We start from the raw sequence: 25023 nt of genomic DNA, 5'->3' as shown, positions 1-25023 counted from the left end.
ACATTTATATTTTCAATAAGTTATTTAATAAATAATAATTTTTAACAAATGACTTTTAAAAATTCTTAATAAATAAATACATTTTAATAATAATAAAGAATTTATTTACATCAAAATCAATTTAAAATAAAAAAATTATCAGATGACTTTCTGAAAGAGTGTAAAAGAAACGAGTAAAGTTTCAGAAAGAGTAAAAGAAACGAAACAGTTTGACGATTTCATGTTTTTGCTGAATAAAATAAAAAACAAAATCGCGTAATAGGAAATGAAAAAGATTGGCATAATTCGCCACAAATGTGCTTGTTTGCCAAATCTTATAACCCCTATTATAGCTAATCCCGCAATTGAGATAGTTCTTGTTAGCGCCTACAGATGGCTGTAGACTGCTGGCGCCGTTTACAGGCACTAATTGGAATCTAGCTTGATCCTCCAATACGTCCTCCGGTTAACTCTACCCGTAACAGAATGATTAACACGTTATGATGATGACGACAACAGAATGCGAGTTCATTTTATAACCTCGGTAGGACAACTTTGTCACTTTTGGCAGCGTACCAAATTTTGACTTACTACCGGGAGTAAATTTCCTATTTTGTTTATTATTTTTGGCCATGGTTCAGTTGTACATAAACTGCAATTACATTATGAACAATGTTAAATTAATAATATTTAAAAAAATATCGATTAAAGATTTTAATTTTGTTCTTTATTATAATTAAAATTTATTAAATAAAGAAAGTTAAGCTTATAATTAAAAGTTATTTTCTTCTTTCTTTTTTTTAATGTGAATACGAACAGAAAATATTTACTCTTTTGCAATTTTTAATTGTCAATATGCGCTTTAAAAAAATCGTCTGCATTCTCACTTTAAAAGACAGTTGCAATGGAATTCTTCGCAGTTCTCGTAATTCTTTTGGTGTTATAACGGAAATATATATATATATATATATATATATATATATATATATATATATATATATATATATATATATATATATATATATATATTACGAGTTGATGAAGTTAGGAAAGGATGCTTGTTTGAAATTTTGTATTGAGAATGGTTTGATATCGAACCGGCAGAATAGATGAAGGGTGAGTGGAATATATTTTTTTACGAGTTGATGAAGTTGGGAAAAATATGTTTGTTTGAAATTTTGTATGGAGAATGTTCCAATTGCTTATTTCTCCGTTTTTTCTTCTCTTTTGGTTATGTACTGTTTATCTTATCCACACAGTCTTTATGTTCAATGTGCTAGCGAAGCTACTAGGTTCCCGCTCCCACTGCTAGCGAAGCCGTAGGATGTTTTTTTTAAGTTAAAAAATTCTACCCGGTGCCTTCTACAGATGCCGAAGGCACCGGGCAGCATGAAAAAAAAAAAAAAAAAATACTTATCAGTAAAAAGTTCTACTTAGATGGCGGGAAATGGTAACCGTAACTGTTTCGCGGAAGTATTTGTTTATTTAGTCCGCCATCTTTATTGGCGACTTGGCATTGTTGGCGCAGCTAGGTGCACACTAAAAGTCACTTTTACCAAAATTTCATGCAAAAAAAGAGCCTTCCATTATTCTGAACAAAGTTTGTCCTGTTTGTGATGTTAAGATGAGAACAATTGCCACTAGACGCTTCTAACTCAAGGGACAACCCAAACTAGATTTCAATCAAGAATTCCTTTCTTCAAGTAATTAATGTCAATTTTCCTTTTAAGTTTGTTCTTATTTTTAGTGGTGTTTATTTCCCTGTGGCATATTCTTCCATTTTCTCCAGAAATTTCATGTGCTTAAAATTCAATTTAAGATTCTCTAAGAAAAAAACAAAAGTATTTGTAGAATGGTTGAATGAAAGAAAGTTCTAATTACAGTTTTGCCATTATTTGCATTTTTAATGCTTTAATAAAACGAGTTTTTTTTTCTTAAGTGAATTATTTCTTCTTGTAATTAAGAGTTGCTCCTTTAATATTAACAATGTAAACTGTTTCCTATTAATTAATCATATAATGTTACATTGTTACTGGTAAATAAGGTATAGATAAAAAAATACTTTACTCGCCAAAAGTGTTTGCAATTTTTTTATATACTTTTTCTCTGGTTTTCCCATAATACTTTTTCATTTTGTATCTTCTAAAAAATATAACAGAGTTTTTATATGATTTGTAGAGATTATATACTTTTAATTACAGATTATTTAAATTCTTCAAAATGTAGTCCAAGGGTTTTATTTTTTCAAAATTCAATTAACTGGTTGATAAGTCCAGAACCTAAAGAAAAACAAATTATAAGACTATCTTAAAATATTTCGATTGAGTTAAAAAAAATTGTAATTTTTATTCCATTGTGTTCAAAATTATTTATAAATTCAAATTTTTTTATGTATCAGATACTGGAACCAACTTTCAGAAGATAGCCCACAATTAAATGCTTTGTTATTTAAGTTTGTTATAATATTTATTTTTAAAAGTTGTAGAAGGGAAATATAAGGACTGTGAAACTTGCATTGCCCAAAAACTTTTACAGAATTTTATCTGTCCTTATTAGTAATGTTTTAAATACATAACTGGATAAAAGATGATATTAATAAAATTAGATATTTTTTTTGATGGATCTAGACCATTACTTTTCTGGAAATGTATTGCACAAATCTTTGGTAAGCTTCATGTTATAGAAAATGTATGCCTAATTTACTGTTGGACTTTTAAATGAGAAATAAACAGAATTTGGGATTTGATGAATAAAAAATTGTTAACAATTTTTTAAAGAGGTTTTTCAAAGCTTATGTGGGAAGGAAACATGTCTTAAGAAGTGAAACTTATTGTAATTTCACATTAGAACATGTTGATATATATGTATTAAAATTTATTTTTTGTTTGTGTTATAGGTAGGAAATAAATTGAATTGCATATGATTCTTGATATGAATGTATTATATACATTTATTTGTTTGCTAATTGTTACAATTTCAATTAAAAGTAAAAATTAGGAACTCAAGCTTCACTTTAAGAATTGTGAGGGCTTTTATTTCCCATATTAACTCTGAAAGGTGCTGAACCCAAAATATAATATCAGTAAATTCCCTTTTAAAATTATATTATTTCAAAATACTTTTGCATACCTTCTTTCTTTTCTCTTCGAAATACGTCTCTTATTACTAATAATTTTTGCGAGAGAAAAAAAATTAATAATAGGTACGAAAAATAAAATCTGTTGTTAAAAAATTATCTTCCTTAAATCAGAAAATAGTTTACATTTATATAATATTAATATTGTTTGAAAATTTCCTTAATTTTTTTTTTTGTCTGGAAACTTGTTAGATATAATTTTATGGAAAACACCCAAAATGCAGAATTCTGAAATGTTTGTATTAAAACTAATAATGAAAAAAAAAAACCAATTATTTGACAGAAATTTCCTAACATCAGTAGAAAACATTTGACTTCAGAATGTACTGATATTAACTTTTCATAAAAGTTCTAATAAGCTAAATTCAAGCTATTAAACAATATTTTTGTTATTTATGTTATGCCATATCATCAAAGACAGTATATAATACAAGGGTTCATTGACTTCCTACATAGCTTGTAAGTGGAGAATGGTTATTAAATTTTATTGGAATTATTAATTTCATAACTTTTTTATCATCTTGTATGTCAAAAAATAGTTCCCAAATGGAGAATGATATATTAAACTTTATTGCAAAGTATTATTTTCTTAATTTAACTTTTTAATCATCTTGTACATCAGAAAATGAAAGGAAAATAATTCTCATTTTTGTTTTGTTTTTAATTTGGGACCATTTACATAGATATTTTTCTTATAATGAATTTAGTGCTGTATCAGTTCAATTGTATACAGAACTTTTCTGTGATAAATCTTAAGTGAAAAATCTTTCCTACTCGAATATTTCAATCTGTAGAGTGATAAAAATAGGTAGAAAGGGAAAGTAGTATGTGTATCTTCTGAGAATGACCAGATTCAAAGGAGACACAAAGTTTTCTTTGGAATAATCCCACTCCATTTCATGATTTGTGTGCAAATAAAAATATTTAGGGAGTTAAACTATCAACAATCCATTTACAGCTAAATTGATGATGGAAAGAAAATCATGATTTTTAGGATGGAACTTTTTGTTAAGCCAGATGAAATATGTTTACCTTGTGATCTTTCTCTTAAAAGTTCAAATAATGAAATAAGTTCCCAACTTGACCTTTGCAGGAATGCTAAAAAGTTCACATGTAATGTTTGGGATAAAATATTTTTGAAATGAAATCAGTTTAAATGCCATTGTCAAATTCTAATCCTGTGATCTGTGCAGTAAATGATATTCTCAAAAACCTGAATTAAAAGTCCATTTTTGTACTCATATTGATGGAAAAACTTTTTTTTTTTTTTTTTTTTGTGAAATATGCAGCAAAATTTTTATTTGAAAATCCTATTTGCTAGTGCATTATTGAAATCATACAAATGAAAAACCTTATTCTTGTTAGATACGCTGTAAAGGATTTACTTATAAACAACATTTAAATAGACATTTTCTTACTCATATGAATGAAAAACCCTATTCCTGTGATATATGCAGTAAAAGCGTTTCTTTAAAATCTTATTTAAATAGCCATAACTCATGCAACTGAAAAACCCTTCTCTTGTGATATATGTAGTAAGAAATTTATATGAAAATATTAAGTTCGCATCATTCAATTCATACAAGTGATAATTTTTTTACTTGTGATATATGCAGTACAAATTTTTCCAACCAATGTCGTCTAAACAAGCATCATCGAATTCATGAAAAACCTTTCTCTTGTGCAATATGCAATAAAAATTTTTCTTTTAAATGTGAGTTTAATGAATATTTATGAGCACACAATAAAGAAAAGCCCTATTCTTGTGATATATGTAATAAAAAATTTTCTCAAAAAAAGTGATTTAAGTAGGCATTTATGTGTTCATTCAAAAAAGAAATGCCAGCAATTAGATCTTAAAAGCTTTTAACTAAGAATCAAACTATTTGTTTTTAAAATAAATATATGCAAGTTGTCGTGTACTCGCCTATGGTACACGGGTTCTTTTACTGTGATTGAAAAAAACTACTCTCCTTCAAAAAATAAACTATAACATTTATTTCTACGACAAGACAAGCTATTCTATATACATATTAAGTTTAAATGATTGCATTTCCGAAAGTAAATAGTTCAGTATCTTTTCAGCTGCTGATCACAACACTGTTCCGTTTTTCAAGTTTGATTCCAAATTGTTGTTCTTTTCAATACGGAGTTGAGTTGTCATTCGCTTCGTCAAAGATCGCGGATTCATGCGACACTCCCACCTTTTGGGTTTTTCTTTTCAAGAAAACTCAAAATGTTCTTTAGTCCAAACAGTTCACAGGTCCAGTCGTTTGGGAGCTTGAATCTTAAGTCGAAACGGGTTTCCATGGTATTTAGATTTGGTAGAGACGTTTTGTCCGATTCTGGTAGCTTTTTAGGATGTTCAACACATTGCTGTTGTACCGTCTCTTCTTTCTCATCTTCAATTTCAGATGCTCTCTTCTCTAGTAGATTCTCTACTGAAGGCGTTTGAACCTCAAGGGCGTAGAGACGCTCTACAGGTCTCAGAAATTCGCCGTTCTTCGTTTTTACTTTTACAAGACGAACTGAACCATTCTTACCAGGGAATCTTTCTGTTATTTTCCCAAGAGGCCAATAAAGACGTTTTTGATTGGTTACTTCGACAATAGCCACTTCTCCCACCTTGAAATCGTGGGTTTTTATCATTTTCTTGGTTTGTTGCCTCAGCTGCCCGAAGTATTCCAGTCGGAATCAATTTCTGAGATCTTCTTGCAGTTTACACCTATACAGCTGCCGCTTGCGAAAATACTCAGGAGAAAGTTCCAAGTGGTCAAGATCTGGAATTCCATTTTCTCTACGTTTTCTGAGGAATGAAGATGGTGTTATAGGTTCCAAATCATCGTGTTCCGAAACGTAGGTAATGGGTCTTGAATTTACGATGTCTTCGCAATCGCATAGAGTTGTATTCAATTCTTCGTAATTCAGGCATGCTCGGCCTAGAACTTTCTTCAGAAGTTCTTTTACTCGGGCAATAAGGCGCTTCCACCATCCTCTCCACCATGGAGCTGATGGTGGTATAAATTTCCAAATAATTTCCTTCTTTTTCCCTTCTCTTACTACTTGTTGCCAGTTAATACAATAAAATAGTTTACTTGTTTCAACAAGTTTGTTCCATGATCCGAGTATATTACTGAAAATCGTCTACGTCGTGCAATAAAACGCCTTAGCGCCGGTATGAAATTCTCTGTTGACAGCGAGGAAAGAAATCCAAGGTGGATCGTTAAGTTCTTTAAAGGCGAGACTCTAGCTCGAGACTGAACAAAGCTAACAAACACCTCATCACGAAACTTTACTCTTAGGAAAATACAAGTGGCATACGCTTTAGCACTTGCATCACAAAAGACATGAAAACTGACGGTTTCTTCTTCGCTTTGATTCAGTTTCATCCACCAGGTATTTTGACCTCTAAAAGATTCTTTATACCCGTCAGCCAGTTCCAAAATCGTTTTAATAGACCTTCTGGCAAGGCATCCTCCTCCCATTTAAGTCCAAGATTCCAGGATTCTTGAATCATAAACTTTGGAATGATGGTTACGGGAGAAGATATACTCTGAACCAAAGAAAGCAGACCTCTTTTAGTAAGAACCACGTTTTTATCTTTCGGACAGCAAGACAGAGTATCTTGTTTTAGATCCAGTTTAAGCCCAATAAGGATACAGTTTGGTGTTTGTTGGGTTGATCGATAATTTCGAGTGAAGCATTTGATCGCCAGCCTCGCAATTTTCCTAAAGACATCAACGCTTGCGATTCAACTATAGATTTAGCTGTTTCATCTATGTTCAAAATTTCCGCAGTATTCAAGAACTCTTCAGGGGCTTTTTCCAGATAGTAATTCAAAGTTGCCGCTAAAAGAAATGGACTGCAGGTGACACCAAACACAACTCTACGATGTCTATAGATTTTCATTCCCTTGTCTTTGGTTTTCCATAAAAATCGCAGATAATCCTTGAACCTCTCTCTAATTCCGATCCGAAGAAATGCTTCGCAATGTCTGATGCTATTCCAACAGGAAATTTCCGGGAACGATTCAGTAGGAAAAAAACAAGTTCAATTAAATTAGAACCGCTTTCTAAGCAGGCATTCAATGAGGGTGTACCCTTTATATGTGCGGATGCATCGAAAACTGGCCTCACTTTCGTAGTAATGCTGTTCTCTTTAAAAACAGGCCTGTGTGGGAGATAGTATTCATTTAACTCTTTTTTATCTTCACTTTCTTCAATGACACAGTCAGCAATCCATTTTTTAAAGACATCTGCATATACTCCAACCTTCTCGCATTCTACAAGTTTTTTATAAACAGAAGAAAGTTGTTTCTCGGCCATTTGTCTGTTGTCAGGGTGGCGGGATGATTCTAACACCCAAGGTAAGGTGACTTCGTACCTCCCTTCCTCATCAATTGTCAGAGTGTTTCGAAAATAATCTAAAGTCCCTTGATGCATTTCAGTCTTCTTTTTCGATTCAGCAGGATCAGTAATTCCAATGGCTTCTAACTTCCATAAGTAATATTACAATCTTTTATAAGTAAGTTTGTCACTGTCATGCTTATAGAGTCTGAACTGCTTGGTGCTCTTCCCATAAGTGTCCAACCAAGGAAAGTCTCAGTGGCAGTTAATCCACAAGTTAAGTTGAGGATTTTTCCAGTCATCAATTTTCCTGCTATGTCAGCACCAATGAGCAAATGGATTGTGGATGAAGAACAAGATGGTAAACCTTCTTGATCTGTTAGATGGATTCTATTATCCTCTAGTTCCTTTGACCAGAATCCGGCTGGTATCTGACAAATTTCGGCACAGATTTTATCTTGATCAAATGCGTTAAAAGTGCAATGATAATTCTTTTTAAAATCACTTACAAAAATCTTGTATTCTGAATGTTTCTGAGGATTTTGCATCCCTCCAAACAAAGTATGAATAAGAGTTGTTTCTTTTAATGCAGGATACTTCATTTTCTTAGCAGCTTCTTTCGTAATATAAGATTTCTGACTTCCAGTGTCTATGAGGGCCCTCACAGCAAAATCCTGTGTTTCTCCCCGAAGAACCACTACCAGGGTTTGTAGAAACACACTTGTAGAACATGTGGGATTGGCCAACGTATTGAACTGTCCAAAATTGATTGAACTCTCCGTTGCTTCTTGAGATTTAGAAGACTCAACGTTCTTTCTATCAGGGCACATCACAGCATGATGTCTTTGACCACAAATTCCACAATTCACTTGGACCCTGCATAGCTTTGACATGTGACCATTACTTAGACATCTGAAACAGCAACCTCTTTTCTTCAATCGTTTCATTTTTTCATTTAAATCCAAATTTCGAGCAACATGACATTCTTTGGATTCATGATTGTTCTTGTCACAAAATACACACTTCAGAACAGATTTTTTGTTTCCTGAAAAAAGTCCCGCAGCTGTCGGCAAGTCTCTTTTAATCTTGATATTTTTGTTATTTTCTTTCAAAGAGAAGTCTTCCATAGCAAGAGCGATCCTGTCCTCATTTTCAACTTCGTTCTTCAAAAATTTCATCAAACTTTCCAATCGAGATTCTTTTGTGTCATCTTTTCCATCCAATCCTCTATCATTTCTCCGCCAGGATCTTAAAACTTCTTCACTTAAACAAGACTCAACCAAGGGAAACAACATGGCCGCATACTTTGCTGTAGTAACGCCAAGAGTTTCTAATGATCTCTGCTGGGTTTCAAGTCGATCATAAACAGTTGATAATTCAACATGTTTCTCTTTAAGATTAAATGCGAGTGTCAATTTTAACAATTCTCTAACGTAATATTCAACCAATAAGTCATCTCTGCCGAATCTAGATTTCAAACAATCAATCGCCTTGCAATAATTTCCGGAGGTAGGGGAAAACTTTCAACTAATTCCATCGCTCTGGAATTCGGGATAGTTGCTTGGACTAAGTATTGAAACTTGTCGGTTTCATCGATATCATTATCTTCATCAATTTTTATGAATTGTCCCCAAAACGGCAGCCAATCTTTAATTTCACCGCCAAATTTCTTCAGTTCCAAACGAGGCAGCTTGAATTTCCGCTTTTCACCGCTAACTGAAGATAATGTATCAGCGTTAACAGCCGGATTAGTTTTTCGATCCACTAATAAACTCATTCTTTTAAAATTGAGTGAATACTCATCTGCTGAACGAGATTCCTTTTCAATATCGTCTTCATTTATGTTTTCAGACATCAACAAAACATTCAAAATATCTTCATTTGATTGCAAAAGTTCATTATTTTTCTCGCCAAGCAGCTGGAAGGTTGCCAAACAATACAAATCTTCTGCAATGTTTACTTCCGTTTTCACTGACTCATCTAAATGATTAAACAATCTAGTAAATGCAGATCTGTTTTTCGTTTAAGCTTTAAAGCTTCCATAATTTTTCTGAAACAGTTATTCTTCAAAGTATCGACAAATTTCTAATAACAAATAATTTATCGTCAAAAAAATTCACTTGCCTTTCGAATCGTTGATTTCAAATCACAATCCTGTCGCGGACGCCATGTCGTGTACTCGCCTATGGTACACGGGTTCTTTTACTGTGATTGAAAAAAACTACTCTCCTTCAAAAAATAAACTATAACATTTATTTCTACGACAAGACAAGCTATTCTATATACATATTAAGTTTAAATGACTGCATTTTCGAAAGTAAATAGTTCAGTATCTTTTCAGCTGCTGATCACAACACTGTTCCGTTTTTCAAGTTTGATTCCAAGTTGTTGTTCTTTTCAATGCGGAGTTGAGTTGTTACTCGCTTCGTCAAAGATCGCGGATTCATGTGACACAAGTCAATTTTAAGGCCTATTTCATGTTTTTAATTGATTCTGATTTTCAATATTTTGTAATACAAAAGATGATTTGATCTTTCTATATCCTCCACCAGTTAAATACTATATTGAAGAAAAATTATATTCTCATATGAACAAAACCAGTTCTCTAAATAATTAATCTTTAATCATTTTTTTTAAATTTTTTTTCTTCTTTCTTTTGTGATTATATAAAAAGAGAAAAAAATACATGATTAAATAATAGGGATTATACCTCAGCAGCCACCTTATTTTCTAAGCATTTTAATTCTTAATGTGATAAATGTGTAGGTGGCAGATGTTTAATATAACAAATATACATTTACAGAAAAAGTGCATTTTTAAATTATAAAATGTATATTGTCCATGTTGCCAAATTTATATCAGATTTTTTAAAAACAATGTTTTTCTATGAAATCTATGTTTATTTTTTACAGTATTTTATTTTTCTGATTAAGAAATAAAAGCAAAAATCAAAAAGGAAATATTTTTAAATTTTATTATTTATAATTTGTATAGAAATGGTATGTAAAAATAAGACATTTAATTGACTGGCTTTTTTCCTCCTTTTTGCACTTCTTATTTCTTCTCCCTCCCCTTAAATTCTTCATGATGTTACTTAAAAATAGATTCCTCTCTCATAAAAGTTGTATTTTTATATAAATAATACAGATTCTGCTGTAATTTATCAATAACTAGTAATAATTTAATGCAGTATAGGTCATTTGAATTTATCATGTCTCGTAAATGTGAAAAGTAACATGTTAATAAGAATGAATGAAGTCTAACACTTTTTTTTATGAATTTTCTTTTATTTGACAATTACTTTAAACTTACAGTTCAAACTGTCATATTTAATAAAGATAATGCTTTTTTCAGTAGCCTTACGTATATTTCAGAACTATTTGTAAACATTTCATCACATCACTGTATTTAAACTTTCTTGTAAATGTAATGGCAGTTATTCCCATGTCAATACATTCAAAGATGATAAATTGACAGAAAGTAGAAGATTTTGTGTTCACATTTTGTATTTATAGTTTGCACACTGTTTATATTTCTTTCACTATCATAAAACTTAATTAACATCAAGATTTTTTTTTTTTTTTGGTAAATAAATTCTCTGGAGACACATAGATTGTGATAAATGTCTTCTATGAAAATCTGAAATTTGAATTTCTAAACTAACTCTATTTTCTTTTTATCATTATCACTAATTTAAGTGGCCTTGTTGAAATTTTAATTAGCATCAGATATGAATTTCAAGATGTTTCTTTTTATCATTACTTTACATGGTATAGTTAAAATTTAATGTTATATATGTTTCAAATGATAGTGCCATTGGAATAAGTGCTGCTTTATGTTATGAAATGTTGCTGTATACTACTTCATACTGTTTCTTTATTTAACACACTTGTAAATAGCTTAAACTGTGAAGGTGAGCGATTGCAATCTCTTGAATTTGTTCATTCTTTCAATGAGTTACATGATTTATAGGCCAGTTCTAAGGAGTAGATATTTTACAGAATGTTTTTAAATACATTAGATGAATTTTTTGGGTATTGCCATTCTTATTTCATATCAGTTGTCCATTTGTGAAAGTTGTATTCAGCTCTTCTATTTTTTTAATACAATTTAATTTTTGGAAATTGCATATTTCATTCATATTGTATCATTTATTTTGTATTCCCATTGTGCGACTTGCTGTCTATAATTAATTTTTGTTCAGCAACAGAGATGATTAATTTTTTTATCTCTGGAAAACTAGTACTTTTAATATAATTACTGATAAAATTGAGGATTTTGTAACTTTCAGTTGAATCTTCTCAATATATCCTGTGTTGCCATTCTAAATTAGTGTTGTATTTCCTGTTTATTTTCATTTTAGAGTTTGCATTGCATCTTAGTTATGCTTGGAATCTGGCAATCCAGGTTACTGATTTAAGTAGAATAGGTTGTGTTAGCTTTAAAAAAGGAACTTTCACATTACGTTATTTCATCTCTGATTCGTGGATCATTTCATCAATTTCAGTCTACTTCATCTGTGTTAAAATGTTAGTTTTTAATTATACAATGTGCCGATAGATGGCAGCCTGAGCAATTCTGTATGCTATATATAAGTGTGCTCACTAAACAGGTGTGTGATTGATTCATTTGTGTTTTAATACTTGCTTCGCTGTTCTTATATTTAACTCTGATTTGTTCAGGTTATGGGCCCAGAAGAGCTTTAAGAATAAGATGTTTTGTAAGATAATGATGATAAATATTTTATTGAATTAAATGGAGGACACATGGAAAGCCACATAGTAGTAGGCCTAAGTGTATATGTGATACTATGATTGATGATTTTTTTTTTTTTACTTTAATCTTGCATTTTTTAATTAAATAATAAATTAAAATCAGGATTTAGCATGCCTGGGGGAGAAGGTTCATTCAATCATAGGCAGTTAATTGGTAGGGCTAATTATATGGATTGGAAATTTGCAATGAAAATGCATTTTATTAAAAAGGACTTGTGGTATTATGTAGCAGGCGTTAAAGAAGATACTGCTAAGGATATAAAAGCATTATCTTACATTGTTGAGGGGGTAAGTGAGGCAATATTTAATGATTTAAGGGAATTATCTAGTGGGAAGCTGGCTTGGCAAGTGTTGGCAGAAACCTATGAGGATAAAGATATCACAAGAAAGATCTCAATAATGAAGGAACTGGTTAACACTCGCTATACAGACTGTAAAGATATGTCTGATTATTTGCATAGAGCTATCTCAGCATATCAGCAGCTGATATCTACAGGCATTAAGCCTGATGTGGAGTTAATTGCTGGGATAATTCTAGCAAACTTGCCTGATAGATTTGAGCCACTCACTTTTGAAAAAATATGCACATGAATTGTGCTTTTCAAATTAGTGTAATATTTTGTGTTAACAACAATATATTCTTGAAAGTCTAACCGATTGTGGGAAATAAAATTAAAGAATGATAGTATTCATGATGTTCTAAAATAAAATATATTATTGAAAATATCATAATAATCCTGGAGATCTTGCACATTTAATGAATAAATAAAGACTTCTTTTAATTATTGATTTGGCATTGAACCTTTCTATTTACTTGTGAATGTTCTTTGTTTACTTTTAATTTTGCTAGCTGGTGTTATTCATTAAGTAGAACACATTGTAAATATGTAGATTAATTTAAGGCATTAAAAATATTGAAATACATACAATATTAAATATTTTGGAAGAAATCCTAGAAGAAGGCAAAGGAACTTGTCTTCTTGAAATAGTTATCTTGATATGTTTGTGTGAAGCTATTAAAAAAAAAATTGTTTAGAGATAGAGAAAAAGTATAAATATTTGTTATGTATATTTCTTCTTAGTTATCTTTTAATACCTGTTAATTTGACAACAGTGCACAAATTATTTCTATTGATTCCTTTCTTGTATTCATGATCAAAGCATGGACTCATGTGATAGCTATGTAAAGATTGCCATTTACTGTCATAATGTTTTAATAAAATTATAAATATTTTAAATTTGATCACATTGATAAATACCTAGATGTGTATAAATTTAAAAAAGAAAATTCCCTAATTTAAGTTATCATTAAAAACTGTTATTTAAATTTATTTCAAAATAATTTGTGTAATTACATCTGCCTTTTCTAATCTTCTAAGATCCAATAAAGAAATTTCATGATAAGAGAAAGAAAAAAAGATTTAAATGTTAGTACAATACATAAATTGAGCAAATATTAATGAAATGATTTTGTCTTTATATCGAACATTCTGATTCAAAGAAAACTGAAATATCTGTATCATGTTGAAGTGCTGTGCCAAGAATTCTTTTGAAAAAATATGCACATGAATTCTGCTTCTCAAATTAGTGTAATGTTTTATGTTAACAACAATATATTCTTGAAAGCCTAACCCTTTGTGGAAAATAGAATTAAAGAATGATAGTATTCATGATGTCTAAAAAAAAGTCTATATTATTGAAAATATAAAAATCCTGCAGATCTTGCTCATTTTATGAATAAGTAAAGACTTCTCTTAATTATTAATTTAGCATTGAACCTTTCTATTTTGTTGTGAATTTTTTTAGTTTACTTTTAATTTTGCTAGCTGGTGCTATTCCTTAGGTAGAGCACATTTTAAATATGAAGAATTATTTAAGGCATTGAAAATACTAAAATACATACAATATTAAATATTTTTTAAGAAATTCTAGAAGAAAGCAAAAAAACTTGTATTCTTGAAATAGTTATCTTGATATGTTTGTGTGAAGCTATTAAAAAAAAAAAATTGTTTAGAGATAGAGAAAAAGTATAAATATTTGTTATGTATATTTCTTCTTAGTTATTTTTTAATACCTGTTAATTTGACAAATCCTGACATTATTGAATTTTCTGTGGATGAGCATGTTTTTGACAATTCAAATATTATTAATATTTTTTTTTCCAGATTTGTTGTTCTTTGATACATTACCGAAAAGTTTGCACTTTAAAGCTGTGAAAGAAGCATCCACCTTATCATTTGTTCAGTAAGTTATATTCTTTTCCAAATTTAAATTATTTTCAGCTCTATTATTCACATAATGATTATTATTTGTTATATAAATAAAATCTTTTCTTTAAAGAAACAGTTATTTCATAATAAAAATATTTTTAATGAATTAACATTTATTTTATTTTTGATGTTTGATTGCTTCATTGAATATTTCATATAAGAATGATTTCTTTTTGAGTTACTGATGAAAGTTATTTAACCAAAAGCAAATGATTAAGAAGTAAAGTAGTTATAAAAGTAAAAATAATTTTGCTAACAATCTGCTATCAATTTTTCATGTCACATTTAAATATTTACTGTAGTTTAAATATGATTTTTCATACATCAAGTTTTCATATTTGAAAGTTTATTCATATTTGAAAGGCAGACAGACCGAATTGATAAATTGAAATTTAGATTGTGAAAGAATCATTTTTTAATTTCAACCATCTAATTCTGCATTTTACAATAATCTTGTCAGCATTATCTTGTACAGATATTCCGTAGACAAAGTTTAACCAAAATATAATTGAAATTATATTTTAGATTTTGCCTTGGAAGATACTAAGTAGTATATTCCAAGGCTCCATATCAAATTTCATCTAACTGGAGCACAGCACTTTTGAAATTTCGAGTTCAGGTAGAGTTATCTCTTTCTAAAAATTATTTTTGCTTTTGAGGAAGTCAGAAAGATGACTGAAAATTGACAAAATTTGAAATTGAATTTGATGATTTCACTACTCTTCCTATAAAATTGAATAATTGTATACTATATATAAAAATATCTTAATATAAATATCAGAATGATATATACATTTTTTTTCTTTCCTTTATGATTTCCTTACTGGAATTTTAAATATTTATCCTGACTAAAAAGGCAAACAGATAATATAAGGGTCATCATTCCAGACGCAGTTTAATTGATGTTTTAAACTTCAATAAGATAATTTAAAATTAATTACAGTAATTCTACAACCATAGTGTGCTAAATTTTACCATAGCATTTAATTGAAAAATCTTCACCACTCATTTGATTAAGGAGAAATTAAAATTGAAAATATTATAGCCAAATTATATCAGTGGAATGCAATGACATTTAATCTTATCTGAATGATAAGGGTTCATTACTTTAAGGCAACAATGGATGAAGCAGGCAGAGCACATGGTCTGGTTAGGCAAAAGGGTAAAAATTTGAAGAAATATGGAGAACTATTCTCCTTTCCCCCCCCCCCTCCTTTCTCCCTTCTCTCTCTCTCTCTTTTTCTCTTTTAAATCTAAATTGTTAGAATCTTTATAAAAATAAGATCCCAACTAAATCTGGAAAAAATTAATGCATTTAATTTTTTTGAAACCTGATCTTGGGTCCTGGTTAGTTAAATGTTTTTGATTATTTTTATATTTTCAACTGAAACTTATTTTCGCACCATTATCAGAATTAGTCAAATTTTTATATAAATAACACCAAACCAGCAGGTGTGAACAATCAAAATCATTCTTTCATACTCTCAAATAAATGTATTATAACAGAGATTCCCTTACATAGTTACGGAAATATTAAACTTTGATGTAAATTTAGCATTTTTGCTGAATATATCATGCCATCCTTGATGAGTGTTTTGGCAATTAATTCTAGTCATGATTTTAATAATATTTAAAATTCATATTTATTGTTTAGACACGTTTTTTCCCAATGATTGGAGCAAAAAATTTAACACTGTGCTATCGTTGTAACAGTAGCAAAATTAACTGCAAAATTTGATATATTAAAAGTCATTGCATTTTGAAATTATGTTTAAATGATTCTGAATGTCCAATTAGACAGTCCACCTCTAATTGAATTTTTCTGAAAATTTGATAAATGTATACATAATTGATGTTAAATCTGTGTTTTATTTGTATAGCTCTCACTTAAATGAAGTTAACGTGTTACCTTATGCTCAAACAAGCTACAGACAGAATTCCTCTAGATGGATTTTGCTCCAAATTTGACAGAAATATGCAAATTCGGTGTAAAGACCGTATGCCAAATTTCATCCATCATAGTAAAACATTTTTGCGTGATCTCTGTCACAGACTGATGGACATTTTCCAAAAATGTTTTTATTGAAAGTAGGAAAATTCTAAAACATGGATTCTAAAGCAAAATTTGGAGTTCGAATATTATGACAATTACAATATTTTCTTTCATTGTGCATGAGAAATAAAAATAAAACAATAAAAAAAGTAGTGTGCTGTTTTTAAAAATTATGAATTAAATATATCAAAAATGTCACTTTGGTAGTTTTAATTTATAATTTTTCTAGCTCTCCCTGCATTGATATTTTTTTTCCCTCGAAGTCCTAGTTTTTAAAATTTGCACAAGATTTGAAAATATGGGGAAGAAGAAAGGAAAAGAAAATTTCTGATTCACAAGTTTATGGGAAATCAGACTGTTGATTGATATTATTTCCAGTCGGATGTCTCACTGCTAAGCCTGTTCTTTCTTCTTTTTTTGAAAGATTTCTGTGTACACATGGTCTGCTAAATTTCTTACCGTTTCTGGTTAATTAATATTTCATTGAAAAATCTCATTTTCCGTCTTAAACGAGCAATGTAGGGAGAAAGGAAAAATAATCTCATGAAGAAGGGAAAGTTTGCAATTATTAAAGAATTAGTCATTAATTTCTTGTGCATAAATCTTTGTTATGTCATCAATAGTTATTTAAATGTCTTGAAAGCTATTTTCAATAAATCTTAATTTTATTGATGTGTTTCAGATTATTGTTCTTAGTTCATTAAAACGGATATTCAAATTGCAATTCATTTTTTTATCAGTTATTCCACAGAATCATTCAAATTATCGATTTAAGAATAATCTTTCCATGTTTTTTTCTGTCTACATGGAGGAGGTTTTGTCCAAATATTCTTGTCAAATGCGACTCCAAGAGGTTTGAGCACGTACCTGGGAAGCCTTAATCGGTGAAATTTTGGGTCTGGTAAGATAATTGGATTTGAGGCGAACGGCAATGACATCGATTCAGAATGTGAAAGAAATAGCCAAAATTTTTGAAGAAGTATTCTGTGTCTCAACAAAAAGACAGAAGAGATTTGGTTTAGAGATGAGGAAATAATAGATTCAACAGTGCAGCAGCCTTCCAGCGAAATTATGGAAATGTTGAAATCATGAGAAGTTTAAAATCATCAGTGCGCTACAGATTCATTTAATGATCATGTTATATGTCATTTTTACCAAATTTTGAAGTATAAGTGAAAGAAAAGGTGTTTAAATAATTTTCTTTCAAAAAAAAAAAGGTGGGGAGACATGCATCATAAATAATTAATTACGTTGCAATTGATTTTTTTTTTCAGAATGGAACGCAATATTCAATTTTATATCGATTCCTATGAAAAAAAATTGTTTCATTTAGGAGTAAAATTCGAGAACGAATTATGCTCGTTTAGCGTGGCTCCAGTGTTATTCTCAAAATATCTGTTGATATTTCTGAATCAAACCGATTAACCATGTGCTTCTACAGATTTTTTTTATAAGTAAACAAATGAGTAGTCAAAAAATAAATGTATACGAAATATTTGATAATTTTTTGCTGTTTTCAGAAGCTTTAAATATAATGCGGCATTTTTTTTATAGGTTCCAAGATTGTGTTACCATGAACCTGATGTAATGCTAATGAGAAAAGTCAATAAATCATCTCTTCTTTCGGAAAAAATGTGGCAATAATAAAAAAAAGGTTCGCTTTTTAAAGACCCACAATCCCAACTTCAACATATCTAGATGGAATCGAGAGCCATGAAATAATAAATTCCGCAATACATCTGCTTCGAAATTTTTTTATCGCGCTATAATTTTGATTATTTAGTAGTTTATATGTGTGAATATTGTTACTAAGATAAAAAAAAAGTAATTTTATTTTTATGACCCATGTTATACAAGATTCTTCCAAAAATTACATTCAAAGTTTTTCTTTTTGATTCGCCTAATCAGTAAAAAAAAACTTCATTTTTGCCATATATGGACAAAGGTATTTAAATTATATTCGTCGTGATAATTTTACTGGCAAACTGGAATTAAAGAGATGCCTCATGCTCATGATATGCAGAAAGAAGTGTTTTAAAAACGGCATTTTCTCATTGACTACTTAGTGGAGAAACGATATGCTTGCAAATTTTGTGATATTTTCTCAGCTTCCGAATTTAAAGAAACGATTACTGGTGCATACTAAACAGAAACCACATACGTGTGACATTTGTAATAAAGCATTTTTTATTTTCAACAGTCACATTTAAAAGTTCATTTAATATCGACTACGAATGGGGAATCCAAAGCTTGCAACTTTTGCAATAAAGTCTTTTGTATGATTTCCAATTTCAAAAGACATTTACGGGCACATATACAAGAGGAAATGTTTAAATGCGAGTTTTGCACGAAGGCCTTTTTGCGTAACTGTAATTTAAAAGCACATTTACGTACTCATACTGGGGAGAAACCGTATGCATGTGAATTTTGTAACAAACTCTTTTCGGATAAGATGAGTTTAAAAAGACATTTACGTACGCATACGGGAGAGAAACCGTATACATGTGAATTTTGTAATAAAACCTTTTCGGATAAGAGTAGTTGCAAAAGACATTTACGTACGCATACTGGAGAAAAATCGTATGCATGTGAATTTTGTACCGAACTCTTTTCAAGTAAGGAGAGTTTAAAAAAACATTTACTTACGCATCCTGGAGAGAAACCGTACGCATGTGAATTTTGTAAGAAACTTTTTTTATTTAATTACAAATTAAAAAAACATTTACGTACGCATACGGGAGAGAAACCGTATACATGTGAAGTTTGTAACAAAAGCTTTTCGGATAAGAGTAGTTGCAAAAGACATTTACGTACGCATACTGGAGAAAAACCGTATTCATGCGAATTTTGTAACAAACTCTTTTCAAATAAGGAGAGTTTAAAAAACCATTTACTTACGCATACTGGAGAGAAACCGTATGCATGTGAATTTTGTAACAAACATTTTTTAATTAAGGAGAATTTAAAAAAACATTTACGTACGCATACTGGAGAGAAACCGTATGCATGTGAATTTTGTAACAAACTCTTTTCGGATAAGATGAATTTAAAAAAACATTTACGTACGCATACGGGAGAGAAACCGTATGATTGTGAATTTTGTAACAAACTCTTTTCGGATAAGATGAGTTTGAAAAGACATTTACGTACGCATACTGGAGAGAAACCGCACGCATGTGAATTTTGTAACAAACTCTTTTCACTTAATTGGAGTTTAAAAACACATTTACGTACGCATACTGGAGAGAAACCGCACGTATGTGCATTTTGTAGCAAACGTTTTTCACATAAGGGGAGATTAAAAACACATTTACATACGCATACTGGAGAAAAACCGTATGCATGCGAATTTTGTAACAAACTCTTTTCGGATAAGTGGAGTTTAAAAAGACATTTACGTACGCATACTGGAGAGAAACCGGACGCATGAGACTTCTGCAATATAAGATATTCTCATTCCATTTCTTGAAATAAACATTTACCAGAGCATATCATAGAGAATGAATGAATTATATACCTCTGATGTTCAATAAAGCGTTTGTTTATGGGAAAACTGCACCTCATCTTAAAGAGAAAGACTTATAATAATGATTTTGTAGTAAGTTAATGTTTCATAAAACAAGGACCAAAATCGTTTTATTTTACTCAAATATGTTGAAATTATCTCTTCTAGAATTTTATTTTTTATTGCAAATCGTATGATGCATATTCATTGTTATTATTCGGGTAATTCTTTTTCTGAAATGAATATTTCAACTTTGCAGGGCTATTGAAGATAACAAAACAACGTTTAATCTTTTTTATAACAAATTATAAATATAAGTGTAAAATTAAAACCATACCGTCATAAATGTTCATTAGAAGCACCTCCCAAAATTCGAACAATATCAAGACGATACGATAACTCACCTGATACCCTTTCAGTTTCTCCTGTATCGTGCTTTGAAAGCCTGTGGATATGCATGTCTTAAATTTATCAGCACCAATTGACAGAAGGGAAATAACCACTTGCAGTTGGTTGTAGCCCCATATTTGCTTATTAATGCGAATATGTTTTATACACATGCATCAAAATGTTTCCAATATTTTTTTTATTTTATTGAAAATTATTGTAAATTAAATTATTTCTTTTTTACTCTTGTATGTGCTTATAACCTGCATGTGTTTTCTTATGTGTCATTTTGTACTTTCTTAAAGTTTTAAAGTTGTGATTTATTATTAGAAATATAAAATCTAATATGCAGAATTATGACTTAGTACGAACATGTCACATTTATGGAATTTATATAACATTGTTTTCTGCTTCAAATCTCCACTTTATATTAAAACATTTTATATCGAATTGTTCTTGTATGCTTTTCCTGAAATTTCGAATATAAAGTTTAAAATTTAGAATATAATGATATGTTTTGTGTTTAATTGTGCAGGTGATTTTTGAGCGTGTTATTTACTATAGAACTATAGAAAGATTCAATTTAACGTTCTGTAAGAACATTTCGGGAAAATAATGAATATTTGACTCGACATATTACCCCATAAATATTAGATAAAACTATTATATATAACGATAATTTTTTTTATTAGCTGCCTATTAAGTTTTTTTTAAATCTTATTTTGTATACTATTTATTTCCATTCTTAATTAATTACAAGTTTATTTTTTAAGCTGAATTCCCTGTACCTTTGTTTATTCTTGGATTTATAAACTCCCTTTTTTCACGCATGCATCATTGTGGAAAGTTTATATTGGATTAACCTTGGTTTCACTCCTTCATATATAGTGAATTCAAAATTTGTCTTAATGTTTTGAATTCCATTGAATTTGAAAAAATATTGATATACACTGAAGTCTCAAATTAATTTATACAAATATAAAATTGTGTAAGCTAACGAAAATAGTCGTTATGGTCATAGTTATCATTCAGTTGTTCTGATAATATCAATCAATGGAATTAATTTTGAGAATTTGTTTCTGTTGTTTTCTCTTCATCTGCAGCTAACGTTGAATTATAATTATTTCACTTCAATTGCATTCAAGGAAACATGCCATTCTGAGAGTAACTTTCTCAGTTTAGAGAAAACTCATTGCTTTCTTTTCATTATAACCGACTACCATTCGTTTAAAATAAGTTTTCGGGCAATATAAAATTCAAAATAAGGACTGTAAAAATTAAAATTGAAATCTGTTATCGCAAATTTCAAATTATAATGTAAGAACATTACTTTTTTAAAATCGCATGGTATATTTCCGACAGAAAAACATGTTTTCACATGACTCATATTTCGCAATCACCAAACCTTTAAGAAAGTGAGGGTTTTTGACTATCTAAAAATCAATCGAGTTCTAAAATATTTTTCTCGAGACCAGAATTTTTTACGTGAAATACCAGTTTAAAATTGTTTCAAACAATCGTATGATTATCAAATTACGAAAGCGTTGGTATCGATACCTTCCCTCTCTGTTTAGCAGTCATTCTTATTTTCTTCTCTGGGTTTCTTCAGGGACAATTTCTTATGACCCTGCACTTTATTAGCCAGAACAGTCAAGTCACTTGGCGGGCATTCGCACGAAGTTGTAACTTTTTATTGGCGATACGTCGCCAAGTACGACAATCTTTATCATTTTCTAGTAAACCTAAAAGCGAAAAAGTGCTGTCTCAAAAGCGATATATTGGCGATTTTCCGCCCGGACATTTTGAGGCTTGAAAAACCCGAAACCAAAACAACATCATTTTCTCACATGTTAATAATTCAGATTGAAGAATTGATTAGTTTAAATTTTGAATCTTCAGTTCTATTCTATTCATTTTTTAGTGAAAAGTAACAGATGAAAACGAAGAAGAATATTATGTTACCATTCAAAGGATAGAAATGTGATAAGTCATTTTCCTAATTGTCTCAACCTGCTCACCGTTGTTTTCAACACATACTAAATGATGATTCACAGTTGTATGTAAAGCCCGTTTATATATTTGATATCACATCCTGTATTTGGCAAATTAGATTGCTGGTATTGCTAATTTTTCTAGTGGATGATAATGCAATTGGACTTGCCACTGCATTATTAGAAATTTATATGCATATTGAACTTGTTATATTTTACTTTATGCTGAATGTAAAATGTCATATTAAGGTCTTTTAACTTCATTCTGGAAATGTAAATCATTCGATTTTTTAATAAAGGAAACTTTTGAAAAACGTTTTTATTTACTTTTAATCTATCCTAGTCTAACACTGGAGTTTGGCTGTTATAAACCTTAATTGTATTTTTTTAAGCGTTTCTGATTATATATATATATATATATATATCATTAAAAAAAAAACTTGAACTCGACATTTCTACGAATCTTCGCTTCTCACACCTCCTTGAATCTAAAAAAATACACTTTTGGAATTATGTCATTTACACTGAGAATGAAAGAAAGAACTTTATGAAAAGAAAGAATAAAGCGAATCTGTAAACGCTTCAAATAATATAAAATTACAATCACGACTTTTAATTATTCTGATATTCAATTCAACAAATATTTGATTAAGATCATCAACTCAAGAAACAATGATTTATCTAATATTATAATCATATTATAAATGAATTAATTTTTAATCGGGAAAAGAAAGATCACCCAAAATACATATATGGTTTTCCGGTACTTGTGTAATAACTGCGGCTAGTAATTCATCGCCAAATATCGCTCGTTAATTGGCGGTTTCGCAACTATGTTCGCGAATGATAAGTGGTGAATACATAAGCACCATTTTCTTTAGCATAATGCGAGTCATAGAATGCTTATGCACCAGATTGAAACTATAAGTCTGAGCATTAGAAGCTTGTTGGTGTGATATGGAAGTTTGGATAGACGGATGATGATAGCTCAGATTTTGCCCTCATCATCTAATAGGGGTTCAAAATTACAATATTCGTTCTAGAATAGCCTAGTGCGGTTTTCAAATGGAACGTTAATATAAATACATTCAACGTTCAGAACTTTGGGCAAGGTTAAAAAATTTATGCGGAAGGGTTTGAGAGAGACCTTTCGAGCTTTTTGATTTATTTATTCATAATATTTACTTATAATAAAATCAGCGCGAGTCTTTTTTTTTTTTTTGCTTGAAAATAAAGGTAACATGTTTTTCAAATTTTTACTCATTTTCTTGAGTATTTGATTAGTAGAAATATCAAAAGTTATATATTGCGATTTTTTTGAAGTGTGATTTTAATTTAATTATTTATAAAAATTGAATTTGTTATAAAATATTTGAAATCCTGCTTGACAAAAAGAAGCAATCATAAAAAAAAAGTGTTATGGAATTAATTGTAAATTTGGCAAAAACATTTGCGAATAACTTATGAACTTTCCGTGACTTCAAAGAGTGTTTGTCCTAAATTGAAAAATGCATTACTGGTATTATTACGGAAGTTCTTTTCCGATTAGTTGGTCGATGAAATAAACAGTCCTTCATTACAAATGACGACATTTATTGAACATGACGACAAATATACAGCCGAGATGAACACTGGCAACACACAGCAGCTTACTACAACAAACGTAGCCCACAAGTAGTAATAATAACCACAGCACACAAAGCGGCCAGACAGAATTCAACAGAAGTAGGGAATCTGCGTAGCTTCTCTGTACGGTCTTTCGAAACGCCTGCAATTCTCCACTGTCTCTTCACTTTGGTTGTATCTAACTGCCGACTCACTTCTACACGACTGGCTACTTCACACACGACTCGAAACTGCTTCCATAATACACACCAGGTCTCGGCACACAGCCCAATTCAGCAATCGCGTGAGCTCCACACAAGGCTTGCTCTTCGCTGGACTGATCCAACTACTCGCCGTTGACTCTTTCCACGATTATGACTGGTTTCATGATTCTCTACAAGACTGACTTCGGCTTGAGACTGTTGGCCTTATATTGTTCCCGGGAAGCGGACAGAGAAGATTCTGGAACAATCAGTCATATCTCGGCTCCTATTGGCTCAATCGCTAAAATTCTGGAAGCTTCCAGTATTATCTATTTTGTTATAAACTTCGTCGCCAAACTCTGGGATCACTGACTCGGTAGCTGATCAGCATCCAACAGAGCTCCCCGTAAACCGGTCTTTCCAGTGATTGAATCAACCGTGCTGGGTAGCAAGCAACATTACAGAATTGTTACAATATTTTCATGCGGTTTTTTTTTCTAATCGAACAACGAGGAGGTAATATTTAAACCATGAAGAAAATAAACAAAAATAACTAAAAAAAAATGCATGGTGAGGGGCTGATACCCTAGAATACATTTTTTAAATTTAGAATTATACCTTTTGCAAGTCAAGGAAAATTCACTATTTTAATCGGAAATATCTTTGCCAGTTTTAGGTAACGCGATGAATGTTTTTTTCCTGCATATTTTTATGGAATTTCGTACATTTCTCTTATTGGACTTTTTTGGTCGATCCCCTTTATTTTTTTAGTT

The 25023-nt window shown here is 30.3% G+C and overlaps 1 protein-coding gene across 2 annotated transcripts; it reads left to right on the top strand.

The window, feature by feature from the left end:
- Nucleotides 1-1481: 1481 nt before the first annotated feature.
- Nucleotides 1482-22738, top strand: LOC129988008 (zinc finger protein 84-like). Of its 2 annotated transcripts, XR_008785619.1 has the most exons (4): nt 1482-1682; nt 14402-14480; nt 18114-18213; nt 22373-22738. XR_008785619.1 is itself a non-coding variant. In XM_056096077.1 (3 exons), the coding sequence occupies exon 3, from the start codon at nt 18838-18840 to the stop codon at nt 19987-19989; it is 1152 nt and encodes a 383-aa protein (XP_055952052.1). In that variant the 5' UTR covers nt 1482-1682; nt 14402-14480; nt 18114-18837; the 3' UTR covers nt 19990-22738. The 2 variants fall into 2 exon arrangements, 1 of the variants encoding a protein (XP_055952052.1); XM_056096077.1 differs by having other exon boundaries at nt 18114-22738.
- Nucleotides 22739-25023: the final 2285 nt, after the last annotated feature.

Source organism: Argiope bruennichi, chromosome 10, assembly GCF_947563725.1.
Source record: "Argiope bruennichi chromosome 10, qqArgBrue1.1, whole genome shotgun sequence".
Classification (NCBI taxonomy): domain Eukaryota; kingdom Metazoa; phylum Arthropoda; class Arachnida; order Araneae; family Araneidae; genus Argiope; species Argiope bruennichi.
The sequence above is the reverse complement of the archived record's forward strand: the minus strand, read 5'-3'. Positions and strand labels throughout refer to the sequence as shown.

Bases quoted from the DNA above. Each gene is read 5' to 3' on its own strand.
- LOC129988008 (XM_056096077.1), top strand. From the start codon at position 18,838: ATGATTTCCAATTTCAAAAGACATTTACGGGCACATATACAAGAGGAA.